Source organism: Lepisosteus platostomus, chromosome 2 (genome assembly GCF_059453375.1).
Source record: "Lepisosteus platostomus isolate fLepPlt1 chromosome 2, fLepPlt1.hap1, whole genome shotgun sequence".
NCBI classification, from domain to species: Eukaryota; Metazoa; Chordata; class Actinopteri; order Semionotiformes; family Lepisosteidae; genus Lepisosteus; species Lepisosteus platostomus.
In genome coordinates, this window is record NC_142612.1 from 76,493,341 (window position 1) to 76,507,413 (window position 14,073).

At 37.8% G+C, this 14,073-nt stretch overlaps 1 protein-coding gene across 5 annotated transcripts in view; it reads left to right on the plus strand.

Moving 5' to 3' along the window:
* plch1 (phospholipase C, eta 1) overlaps positions 1-14,073 on the plus strand; it is a 61,562-nt gene that overhangs the window by 18,170 nt on the left and 29,319 nt on the right. For 4 of the 5 annotated variants that reach the window (XM_088619049.1, XM_088619073.1, XM_088619075.1 and 1 more), the window contains 3 exons: positions 10,569-10,715; positions 12,452-12,695; positions 13,383-13,512. In XM_088619049.1, coding sequence (XP_088475175.1) covers positions 10,569-10,715; positions 12,452-12,695; positions 13,383-13,512 — 521 coding nt within the window. Of the gene's footprint in view, positions 1-4,946; positions 5,144-10,568; positions 10,716-12,451; positions 12,696-13,382; positions 13,513-14,073 lie in introns of those variants that run through there. The other variant, XM_088619056.1, reaches the window with a different exon arrangement.

Genomic DNA, 14,073 nt, shown 5'->3' on the forward strand with positions numbered 1-14,073 from the left:
GCTGGCTGTCATAATATGTAGAATAAACGCCTACTGCTCTCGTCAAGCGGGTAGAATCGATAGCTCAGAGGAGGAACTGTCCGTGGTGCTGCAATGATACGCCGTCTGCTTTTAAAAATAACGCACTGTATGTTTTTAATCGAAATTTGTATTTGAATTTAGATGTGATTTGAATTAACTGCTGTTTACATTCAAAATTTACTTTTCAAAATAAAGCACTGCAATTTACAACAGCAATACACTTTTGGATATAACTTAGAAACTGAGGTTTAATCACCAGCTCAGGCACTAAATTATATTCTGACGGAGTGCGAAACAAAAATCCGATTAACTGAAATGTGAAAACTGTTCCGGTGTGTTTGATGATTGAAGTGGAAGATGCATTAAAATACGCGTCTGTTTTTATTGTGCTCTCACATTTTATTTATAGTAGGTTAGATTGGTGCTTACAACAATCACGAGATTTGCAGGACTCTAATTTCACACTGTGAAATTGATGCTGTTACATTGAATGAAAACGCGATTGCTTTGAGACCTTTTCTGCGAGTGCTTGTTGAATGTATCTTATGATTAATACACTTACATATTTTCCGTTTACTTGCAAAGTTACCTAAAATATCAGTCCTCTAACAGCCTGCGTTCATTTACAGAAATATACGATTTAGCTGGACGGGGGGGCGACTGCATTTGTTGTTGGTTCAAGGTGTTCAAAAAGGATCGTCGAGCCCCCTGTCTCTCTGTCTACGCAGCTCCTGGGTTTGTGGATCTCAAGAAGGAACAATTAAAGCATTGTTGCCCATAACAGCTTCTGTGAACGCATTGATGCAGGCCGTTTTTTTTATCAGTTGTGAAACATTTACATTTGAAGTAGTTCAGGTGGTGCATTTACATCTGGACATGTGTGTCATAAATGATTACATTTGTCGAAGTATTATTAGTCGTCTCTTAGACTGTTGCTGTTATTAATGTATTCCATCTATCTGTTCGTCTCATGGACCGTAAAAAAGTTCCTGCAGCTCGTATTTTGGAATGAGCTATACATCTTTAAAGCAGTTATTCCTTATCTAAATTTGTGAACCAAATGGTGTGGGAGACTACAGGTGTTGCCCCCTTCCTGGAGAAGAACACTTTCCTTTGAGATTTAAAGTTATCATCCACTTACTCAGATGGTTACATTGAACACCCAGGTGGTGTCTTGAGAATTCAGTTAAATTCCAGAACAACCTCTGGCCCTCTGTAAACAGAAACTGACTTCCTTGTGAAAGATTAAAACAGAACCTTGCAGCTAATTAAGTTATAGTAAATATAACTGTATTCGATACGAATAGGAATAATTCTAGAATAGTGATTAAAAAATGAATGGGTAGTTTCTTTGGTGTTGAAAGGCACCTTCAGTGTTATACAATGGAACCTGAGTTCTGTGTTTAGAAAGCAGGATGCTGTAGTAAAAAGTAAATCTTCCGAAGCATTCTTTAAGTGCGATTTAGCCTGTGCTTCTTGACAAGATCAGAAAAAAATGAAAAAGGAAATCCTTTGAGAGAATATTAAGCCGAACAAGCTGAAAAGAAAACAACAACATGCAAATATCCGACTGTATATTGTATAATTATATTCTGAGATGGGAAGAGCACTGGGCTAAAACAGAGCGGTATTCCCCAGTGATATAGTGAATTAGTTAATAAAATAGTCTTCATTTAACAAAAACGTTTCCAGTCTTATGACTTTCAAAATCATGAAAGAACGCCATGGTTTTATAGACATTGTTTTCATCAGTACGCAGGAAAGCCCAATATAAAACACATTGGGCGATGACAGTCATTACAAGTTAATTAAACAAAGTTGGGTTGCGGTGCTCTCTTTTCATTTCAACAGGTATTCTACATTATGCAGCATGAGCTAATTCAAAGGAAAGTCCTGTCTGATCCAATGCCTGTCATTACTTTTTAATATCTCATATCATTACATTTTAATGTGTTGAATGCATTATGCATGTGTACACTAATGCTATGCGTAAGTAAACAGACACTTAATGTAGAAGAGCACATGTTTGTTCTGTTGCCATGCTGTGCAAGAGTGGGAGTGTATACATGCTGGCGTCCTCACTTTGCCTTGAGTAAGACAGCAACACACGTGTACTCTGTATGGGCGAAATGACTAGTTTTCATCTGTAGGGCTCTTAACACATCCCTGTCACAGATCTGGTGGACAGGCCATGGGAAGTAAGTTCACAAGGATCAGTTCAGGAAACCCCTCAGCTGGTCAGCATAGGTGTGATGGTCACATTTTAAAACTTATTTTGACACACTGTGCTCAAGAAAAATACGAATCTGTAGTGTTTCTGTTGCATCCATTGCACCTTCAATATGAAGAGTTTTTCAAGTTGGTTCTTAGTTTGATCAAACACAAATTTCTGCCAATGTCTTCTGAATTCTTAGTGATGGCTTCAGGTGAAAACAAGCTAAAAAGAACACATAATGAATGGATTTCTTTACTGTGTGAAGACAAAGCTACAGTATACCTTTTATATAGCAGTAATGCAAAAATGAATTCAGTTGTAATGCAATGAAACGCATTCGTGTCTAATGAATTTACTTGTTTAACTTGGATTCAGGTACAAGGACACTTCAGCTGATCATTTCAGTGATGGTAAAAATCTTTCATTCAGTGGCTTTCAATTGTCTTTCTATAGCTTGTTTAGTTAAGTCAATGGACATTAGGTACACATCAATTGAAAGAACATTATACTGTTTAGATTAATTGTAATGGCTTTTGGCAAAGCTATTGGTTTTTGTGGGGTCACGCAGTCCATACACTTACGGCTTGAAATTCACGAGGTCTGGCTTTCAATTTCTTAAGATAATTAAAAGCAAATGTAATAGTCATCATGGAAAATTATTAAATTGTTCTCAATAATAAGAATGTTTATTATTTAATCCTATAGTATGTGTACTTGCATGTTAATACAATATGTGTGTCATGTTTAAACTTTTTATTAGTCATCTAGATAATGCAGGAAATTTGTCCTAAAGATTGTATTGTCCAAAACATACATAAAATTAGTAATATATATATATATTTAACTGGATTTGCAGAATTAAAGCAGAGCATTTCATGAATAATTTGATTTGGTTAAAAATAAAATTCCTAACTACAATTACATCGGATTTCAAAGACACTCCACATTTTCATGCCTGACTTTAAATATTCCCATCATAAATGGGATGAGCGTAGATTTTTTTTTCTATTTCCAGAGGCAACTTAGTCCACATTAGTGTAACGTCTCCCAAGTAAACCTCCTGCGATGTCTAGAGTTGTCTGCATGCTTATCAGGTTAATTCAAGCTGGATTTCTGATTTATTTTCTCATCCTGCTCAGACGTGCTGTCTAAAGTGACTCTGGAGTGCACCAAGTCCATGATATAGTTCCACTTGTTTATACAGCATTTCTACAGCAATGTACAGAATGCTGCATTATGAAAAGTTTGTCTATTTTTACTGGTGTATTATAGCAACACCTATTATAGCCTGCAGATTTGGTGGGATTCTTTAAATAACCTATATAGTACAGGATTGTTTATTTTCTCATGCCTCCTGAACTTTCTCCAAGTCTTGGATGGCTTTCCAATATTCTATAACATAATATAATATAATGGATATTCTGCTTCTGATTTTTGATTTTCTCTTTAAAACTGCTATAGGACAAGGACTGCCCTGAGGGTGCAATGACTACATTTCAATTTATTGTAGTGAATAAAAAAACAAGCAAACCTGTTTACATTAAATGTTTATGAATTGCCTACACAGTTCAATACAGTGTAAGTAGATTTCTCATTTGAACCACTTATAAATGAAAAAATAACAATTCGGAATAATTCACAGTTAACTGAAGCATTTCTTATTGTAACAAAGCTGATTTGTACTCTTTTTCAGTGTGTGTATGGTTTGGTAAAAATAAATGTCAGTTTATAAAAAGACCAGCATGCGTGCTCAACTGCCAGGTTAGCAGAAATCCACCTGTTGCCTCCGTGGTTGTTTTCTTCAATTATTAAACACCCCGAAAATTGCAAAGCCAGTCCTGAAAGCTTCAGTCCATTTTTAAACCATCCGCCTTTATTTTCATAGCTGCTTCCTGCATTTCATTGCATGTCAGCATGTTGTCCACCACAGAAAAGGGCGAGTGTTGAACCTAAAGGACAGGATAGACCTTCCTGCTCCCAGCCAGTATTGTGAGTTAACAGTCTTTCCACTTGATTAAAAAAAGGTAAAGGCTGTGTGCACATGGGCATTGATGGATATTTTTCTCGTATATGTGTGTCTTTGAAACTCACAGACTGTAGCCACTTTTATGAACTGGAAACCAAAGACACAGAATGGCTTTGAACTAGATCTCTGAACACAGGAAACCATATGCTTATTTTTTTTGTTTTCTTTTTCAGTGCCTGCTGTATTTGGCAGGATTGAGTACTCTTGTTTAATGCTTGATATATGTGATGGCTTATTTCTCTTCCCTCTGGAGAGACACAGGAATCCACATATAACTATTCTGGGTTTCCATAGCAGAGCATTTAATTAATATGGTAACTCTAAATAAATGCCACACAAGATTTTTTGATTACCTGTTTTATGAGTTTAAAATGCTAGGTTTATTTATATCTTGTACTTTTTATGCTGCAGTGAAAGATGTTAGAAAGCTTTTATAAGGATTATAAGGCTGCAGATAAAAAGACGATGCCCCTTTGTCAGCAACTTCAAAACAGCAGAAAGTACTTTATTTAGAGGTTTGGCATTAAAGCCCCATTATTTTTTTTAAAACAATAATTGCACCCTTCAAGCAATGCCGCGAAGGCTCAAATCTACATCAACATGTCCGATGATGTGTTCCGAGACTCATGAATATTACTGCAAGATGAAAACAGTCAACCTTCAGGCAGAGCAGAAGAGCTACAGGGAGAGGCAGAGCTAATCAGAAATGGGACATGGGGGCTGTGCAGAGGAGTGTACTGTGGCTCCAGGATGAACAATGGAAGTTTTCAAGTCTCATCCAGACCATTGATCGGCTGCAAAAGCTGTTTTCCCTGCATGCAAGATGTATCGCGTCGAGGAAAGTGTGGCAGCTGTACAGAAGCACCGGCTGGCACATATAGGTTTGTACCCGTTCATGTACGTTGTCAATCGGAGCTCTTGAGTTTTCATATGCAATTGTGTTGGTGCATTCTTCAATTGTTAGATCTCGTGAATTTCTTTTCAATGTGCTTTTGAGCTCATGTTCATGCTAGTACTTGAAAGAAGGCTTGAGAAAGGTGAAAACTGCTGGATGGGAGTCCGATTCTTGCTGTCAAGAGAAGCGTTCGGGTGTAGATGTTCATCGTTAAAAGCGGCAGAGGATTTTGTCAAACGAGTTGTTTACATAATATAATATGATGGCCTCATTTGTTTAATAGGCGCTGACTAGTCAATCGGTTTTGAAGCCGTATGGTGTTCATGGGGTCTTTACAGGGATCATTTCTGGAAGATTCCAGATTTCAGATTGTGTTCCTGCAAAATACGATGATCTTGTGGGCACTTTCATAGTGACCGACTCTGTGGTATTGAGTCTTCAGCTGTGGCAAACTGTATTTTAGATAGGTTTTCTGGTTCTACTTTGGATTAGGAGTTGCAAGTGCCATTGATAAATGTTTTAGAAGTGGAACTTCTAGCAATGTGATAGTGTGACATTAATTTGACTACAGTAGCCAGCTGCTACTGTAGACGAATTGCATTTTAGTAATAAAGTTATAATAGGGGATGTTATTGGTGTTCAATGTGCTAAATTTATTGACATCTTTTGTGTTGTGTGTAGTAAAATGTCTGCTTTAATCTTGGTATCTTTAATGCAGGTACATTTTCCTCTTGTTCTCGTCTTGCAACACACAGAAAGGCTTTAAGATACAATAGCAGCATTGTAAGAGGAAAGGGTATGACTGGGTTATTATTATTATTATTTTGACATTTGTGCTCTGTTAACTTTAATAAATATGAAAATAAGAATTATCACATTTCACAGGTGCTCCTGCATTATTCATTACTCATTTGAGTTATTGTGTTTTGCTGTTTTATGAGTAAGAGATCACAAAGCAGTATTTTATTACCTAATTACTCCCTGTTTGATTTCTTTATTTCAAAGTACTTAAACACTTTGATGTTCATTCTACTGCCATCAAAGTTAAGAGCATTTGATATTGTTTGATATTAAGGCCATTTGATTTTGTAACATTTGTGTCTAAACTAAAAAAGAACCTCAGTCTTATTTTCAGAGGTGCTCAGTTCATGTATGGTACAATACACTTTTTTATAATTGACTAAGTGAATCTCTTCTGTGTCCCATGAAATAAGTCGTGTGGTACCAGCCTCGAAAATCGTGTTCAAAGCAATTATTAAGAAAGACTTTTTAAAGCCACTGGCTCATACCTAATTTTATAAGACTGCTAATCAAGCATGAATGTTTACTCCCAGCCTGGCTAATTGGGTTTAAATGAGGTGGAGAGATGGCATAATGTTTGTCATCCAGGGTACCCATCGTCACTCTGTTCATGCTATCAGTTTTCATCCAGCTGCTGTGCGTACAGTTTGAAAGCACATTTTCGATGGTTATGCTAATAAGCAGGCTCAGACATTTCAAAGTACAAGGACAGCAGTGTGCGGCAGTGGTCAGGGTTCTTTGCTTGTAATTGGCAGGATGTGGGTTCAAATCCCGGGTGAGGCACTGCTGTTGTAACCTTGAGCAAGGCGCTGTGCCTGAATTATTCCAGTTAAATACCTAGTTATAGAAATGGGTGCACATGTAAACTACATTGATAAAACCATCAGGTATATAATGATATATCGTTTTGTCATGGATAGAATGCAGTGTTAACCAGAGTTTTTAATCTATGCTGATAAATAGATATATATATATACAGTATGTATTTGATATATCAATTACAGAATTTCAGAAAAGGTGTCATATTCGCTTTTTTCTGTTTTCACATCTACCAATTGTCTTATTTGCCAGAACTCAGGAATTTGGGTTTTTGGGGGAAGTCTGATGAAGAAGCTTTCACGGTGTAAATGAGTTACATAACGAGAGAGAAAGCAATTGCTTTCTGCCTTTTGAATGGAAGACGCATGGTTTCTGCTGTGGCTGACATTCTGCAAGTGTTACTGGCTTGTCCACATTCAGGGACCCTAACCAAGAGGGAACAGATAAAAGAGTGTTGCTGTAGTATTAGGTTTGACGTGAACACATGGCTTAGATTTAATGCTGAAACATTATTGCTCCAGGGTCCAATGCTTGCCACAGAGCACAAAAGAACCAGTTCTATACCTTTTCTATTCTAATATATTTCATTTAGTTTTATGCACTGTGTAAGAAAGAAGCTCTTGAACCCTTTCATGGTGGATCCATTTTATGTTGCTCAGTCTCTTTTATGGCTAACAATTAATGCGTTTTTAAAGCATACGCATGAGTGAGTGATGCGATTAGACTGCTTAAAGACTAACCCCAGGATTCATCCTCCGAGACAAATGATTGAGCTATTTCAGCTCCTAAACTACAATCACACTGCTTCCTGCCTGCAAGTAAAAACCTTTTTGTTATGAACTGTAGTGTACAGAAACATTCATGATTTGGTTTATTTCTTTATACTTGGATTAATTGATTTTCTTCAAAGGCAAACAATGAGACATTCTGTTTCATAACACCCCCCCCCCCAAATAAAATCAAACGTGTTCCCTCCCAGACATTTATGTTTTAATTGGATTGTAGATTTTAACTGAATCTTTGATGTTTTGATAGTTGAACTTGGATGATGTATTTGTGGGCTGTGAGGCTTTTGGCAGTACAGTTAAGAAGCTGAGCACTATGAACTAAATGACTTATGATATTTATGATGATAAGGAGCTTGCTTATATATATTTCCGCTTCTGCAAATCACATTATAGTATTTCCTGTGATATATGTCATTGAAATGAAGTACATTTAGAATTTGTGAAACACATACTAAAGTTTCAAAGACATAACATTTATCTGTGAAGAAGGATTAAATGATGTATACAGTAGCTCTGTAGGTTTTTAAAAGGTGCAACCAAATCAGGAAATGGAAATAAACACTAAGTTTGATTTTTTAAATAAGGTCTACTAATTATGGAGCTGGTTTGATAAAGGACAGTTCCCTCCAGATTCATTCATACCCCTGATGAAGTAGAGACTGGATGTTGTTTTTCTTTTCTTCTCTTTTCAGCATGAAACAAACCTGTACTTGTTCCTTATGAGCATAAAAAATACTACTTAAAGACATAAATGCTCAAGGGGTTAAGAACTTCTGCGTTTGTTAAGAAAGTTATGCAGGGATATTAAAAGAGCCACAATGAAAATTCTGAATGATAATACAAAGCCTTACATTAAAATGTTAAACATTTTCATTTGCGTTTCCTTGCAGGAACTCTAGAACAGGCAGTGGCAGCTCAATTACAGCCTCATCTCGTAACTAATGAGCTCTTTGAATCTTTTCAGTTGGTGCTCAGACAGAGACGGCACTAAAACAGCCCCTGACAAGGTAGTTCATGCCTTGTTTATGGCATCTGGACCTGGGTCACTTAATATTCTTGTGCTTTTGGACTTCTTTTGAGAAGTCCAACTTTTGATCCGGTCCAACTGGAAAATTATCTAGAGATCACAGGTACTTCCCTCTGTTTATTTGATTTCCTTATTGGCTGCCAGAAGCCAATTTGTAAATCGTCACTACCTCGTATCTAATGTTGCCTCACTAGCTCAGGGTGTTCCACAGGGTTCTGTGCTGGGACCTTTAATATTTATATGCTGCTTCTTGGTCTGATTATTGACCATTATGGACTTGGATTGCACACCTATGTTAATGAAACTCAGGCCATATACTGCTACTGTGGATTCCCCACTTAACAGGAGCCTGTCTGATATAAAGTTAACGTTACAGCAGAACTTTCCTAAACAAAACCACGAGAACACTAAAGGTTAGGCTCATAGGCTCTCAACGTTAGCTTCACAAAGGTGGTGATTTGAGTGTTCTTGTTGAAATCAAATGCTTCATGAAAGTTAGAAACCTTGTTGTTGTCTTTGTGCCTGTGTTGTTATTTGATGTGAATGATACCGGTTTCTTCCTTTTGCATAACATTTCTTAGTTATGACCTCTGCTGTACATATCTGATAATGAAATATTGATGTGTGCATTACATCAGGCTTTACATACAGTAGATTTCTTTAATGCCTTACTATAATAATAATAATAATAATAATGTCTTCTAACTAAAACTACTCTGCATCAGCACATAACCTCCTTAAATTACACTGCTTTCTTTAGAGAACTTTAGAGAAGACTTCAAGGTTCTCCTGCATATGTATAAGGCACAGAATGGTCTACTGTAGCTCCAGGTTAAGGCATTCTTATTGCAGGAGTATAGTCCAAATCATTTTGTTTTTACATCTGCTCATCAAGTGTGTGCTATTGGTTAGTACTTTGAGTTTCTTGAAAAGCACTCATTAAATTAAATCACATTATTATTGAATTATTTTTTTTCCTGTACACATTGCTAAAATTGCTGAAATATTAAAAATCCTTTTTTCATTTTAAAAATCTGTCTGTTTCTGAAGTTAACCCATGATGGAATTAATAAAAAAGCACTATTTTATTAGAATTTGATATTGATCCCTGAGCCATGCTTCTAAAATATTCCTTTCATTATGAAACTGCTCTTGGTGTCTTCAGTGAAAAACATGTCTGTGTCACTTCATGTCTTTAAATAGCAAGTCTGATGTCGACAACCTCTGTGTCTGGCGTTTCTGATAGTGACATTGACCATGTTCCAGGGCATGTTAGACAATAAAATATTGACTAATTCAGAAAAACATGTTAGGATCTTGTATGAAAATCATTTAATGTCCTTCTCCTGAGTTTTTAATTAATGGCCAAACATGAAAACAAAGCACACAGGCCCACTCCTTTTGGTTACTTCTGATTTGAAACTCTTTTATTAGTTTATGATGTACCTTAAGGGCTTAAAATTCATGGGGCAAAAATGAGCTAATATTTCTTGATTGGTAACAACTTGTTAGTTCAGTACATCTGCCTGTAACACTTGAACTTGCAAGAAATTCTGAATAGACAGGCATGATGTTACATCAGGATAAGGTAGTCTTTCAAGCTTAATGTTCAGATGTTTTACATGAATTCCCAGCATTTTGAAGAACTCTTTTCTGAAGATTATACAAATTCAACAAAGCGAAGAGACCAACATACAGAAGACACAATCTCACTGGTGTGTCGGGTAGCTTGTAGGCTTTAAATCAGGGAGTCAAGGACAAGTTTGCCAAAAAATAATAATGTTCACTTTTCACAGGTGCAGAAGTGCATTATTGGGGATTAACCATAACAATATTGTGGATTAAGCGTTCCATTATTTTCTTATTTTGTGGGACTGGTTATTGTAGTATGGTATGGTCCTGAACACTGCTCTCGAGAGAACTGTTATGTAAGGACGTGTGTCTCAGTGTTGTGTTGGGATTTTTCTTCTTCACAGTTGAACGATGTATGAGCGTCATGCAGTCGGGGACCCAAATGGTCAAGCTGAAGAGCGGGTCGAAGGGGCTGGTCCGCCTGTTCTTCCTGGACGAGCATCGATCCTGCATCAGGTGGAGGCCTTCAAGAAAAAGCGAGAAGGCGAAGAGTAAGCGAATCTTGAGTGGTTGTGAGCTCTGCGTCAGCTGACGATCAGCCCCCGTGTCCTTTCCTGTTCTGAAATTGTTAATTATGTGTTTTCTTCCCTGGAGAATGAACTCCTCAGAGGTACAATGCTTCTTGCTGTGCAGCTGACCTGGTGTGAATGGCTGAATGAGTGCTTACAAAAGCATGAAAGCCACATTATTTGACCCGCTTTTTTCTTATTTGGAACGTCAGCTTCATATTTCACGAGTGGTGTTTTTTTTATTGGAAGGTAAGCTTCTTAGAACCTTCCCATTTGAATAATTAAAAAAAATCTGCCATGGTGTTGTGCTTCAGATTAAAATTAGGCTATGATTGTGGATGTGTTTCCTAGGAAGTCTGTGTTCGGTCCACAGCATTCATTTGAAAAGCCAAATTCTTACAGCTAAAAAGGAAGATGAAGCCAATGTTTTTCATTTTAATACTCGCTTCTGCCTTCAACCAGGTCTTTATGCTGTACTGCAATAAGACTTTAACCAAATCACCTCAATGATGCTGTAGTAAGCAAAAAAAAAAATCTAGGAATAAAAAAGTTGAAAATTTCACATCCCCCGAGTGATGATTTTTGAAAAAGGGGACTTGAGCCCAGGGTATGTGTTCTTTTCTCTTTCTGTTGCTTACGACCTTGCCTCGAAGTAAAAAGCAAAAATAACATTCATGCTGTTTAATTATCTGTGGATGGTTCTGCTCAGTCACAGTTTAAACATCTCCCTTCCTTTCCACCTCTCTTGAGGCTGTACATTTTAATGAGGTAGTTCTGAGAGATGCGCCGTAGGTTCGATTTTGAGAGATTCTGGGAGGGTGAGGGCGAACATTTCCCTTTCTGCGGCAACTAAACACACAGGGCCCTCTCTTCCGTGCAGCACCTACAAAAGAATATTGACAACAGGGATGTTTTAAGTTCTTGTTATGTAAATATTTCAGATTTACATTGGATCTAAAGTGTATGATAAGTCTGAATAACTGTGCGATAGAAACATGCGTATTGCATTGCTTAGAAGAGCAGCAAATAGGATTAAGCTCAGTGTGGATTACTTGAATTTGCGGGGAGATTTATTGTAAGTGATAAGGAGTTTTGTGCCAGCAGAAAATATATTGTTTTTAACTTAATCTCATTATCATAATTTTCGATTGATGTGATTTCGCCTGGCTGTGCTGAGCCCAGTGCAGAACTGGGCCCCAGGGATGTTTTTGTGGAAATGCAATATTGTCCCAAATCCATCTGAACAATGTCGGAATGTGGCATGAGCATTATTTATTTACTCGGAGACGGCTGGCTTGCATAAAGAATTAAAGATATATTGCATTTTGTGTATTTACCTATTAGCAAATTGAAGATTACCATGACTCTTTTAGTTTTGAATAATAAAAACATGAAAAGCACATGAAGAAAGACTATTGTGCCATTTAATAACGTGCACCTTTTACTCTCTGCAACACGGCTAAGAGATGATGGAAGGAATGAAGAGGTGTAAAAGAGATTTTTCCTCCATCCAGCTTGTTTAGGAAAACGCCTTGGACATGTTATTGAAATGAAAACTGGAGCTTGTTCTCCGCACGCGGATGGATAGAAAAAAGGACTAGAAATATAAAAGGATATAAAACACAACATTGGGTTCAAAGGCTCTGTTCTGTAACAGCAGTTTGCTTTGCTTTTTCTCACTCTCCTCCATTCCAATCCCCGCTCCCCTTCCACTGTAGTTACCATCGACTCTCTGTACAAGGTCACAGAGGGCAGACAGTCCGAAATCTTCCATCGCCATGCAGATGGAAACTTTGATCCCAGCTGCTGCTTCACTATTTACCACGGCAATCACATGGAGTCCCTGGATTTGGTGACCTCTAACCCAGAGGAAGCCCGCACATGGATCACAGGCCTCAAGTACCTGATGGCTGGGATCAGTGATGAAGATTCCCTTGCAAAAAGGCAACGGACCCACGATCAATATCCTCATCGCCTAGTTTGTAACTATACGTTTGGAGACATGTTGTGGAGTAATCTACAAGAGTAAATGTTATTGCCTTTTTTTTTCTTTCAGGTAGTCCACATACTGTAGTTGTTTTATCAGTCTCTGGGTGATAAAAACTGATCCTGATTTAAAACTGGGAAAGGGGCCGTGCTTGATCATCTCATAGCGTGCTTCAGTTTATCTCTGCATGAAGGTCTGAGTTTGTCACTTGTAAAACATGTTGAGGTTCATTACATGGCTGTGTTTATTTTTTTTCAATTCAGCTATGTCATAAATTATGAATTTACCTTCGAACGGGAGATATAATTCCCCACTGCTGGGCAGCAGTGTTGCACACTTGAGATGATGCTGACTATAAGCCAGTTGGTGTATATTGTTTCCCAGTTGATTCACGACTGAATTTAACCTGCAGACACTGCCAAATTGCCATCCAAATGAATCTTTCGAAAGACAAAATAAGCATTATGTAGTGCAAAAGAAAACTCAGTTTTTGTTTCGTGCTCAAGGCCTTCATTGCCTTATTACAGAGTGTAAAATGAGACAACTGAGAGATCTGAGGAAGTTATTGGGTACCATACAAATCTTGATTCCCCTTTCCTTACTGCCGGCCTGTTAGCTGTATTTCTTTGGAGTGCTTTCACCTTTCCTTAATACGCTTTCACGTGGATGAAGCAAACCTTTGAGGAAGCTGACAAGAACGGAGATGGTCTGCTGAATATTGAAGAGATTTACCAGCTGTTGCATAAAATGAATGTTAATCTGCCCCGGAGGAAAGTCAGGCAGATGTTTCAGGTTAGTTATCTACGAGTGGCTGTTCCTCTGCGTGTACAGTATCTTTACATGTTCAGAAATGTGGCATGCCTATTCAGGTTTCGTCCTCCTGACAAAAAGCAACTGCAGATATGAAGGTTTGGGTTAGAGTCAACTATAAAGTAACCATCCACTCCGAAGTGCTTATCACAATGCACTCTTGCTTTCCTGAATGAATGGCCTTTACTCAGCTGTGCTACAGACAGCAACACCAACCAAGCCATCGGCTAGACTGTAGCAGACACTTAGTCCCTTATGTATATTCATACATGGGCTGAAGGGGGCTGTTGTTGTTTTATGTCATACACATTTATTGATGCTGCTAACTGGCCACAGAACAACTTTTTTTAAAGAATGATATGGATGACGACCTTCATTTTGGCAATATCCGTGGAATCAGATAGTGGTGCCCAAACCAAGCAGATGTCACTCGTTCCAGCAGGAATAGAACGTCCCTGGGGAGCACTGTGACACTGGGGAGAGGATAAAAACAAAAAAAGACTCTTTGAGCATACGCTGTGGTCTTTTATTGGTGAACATTTA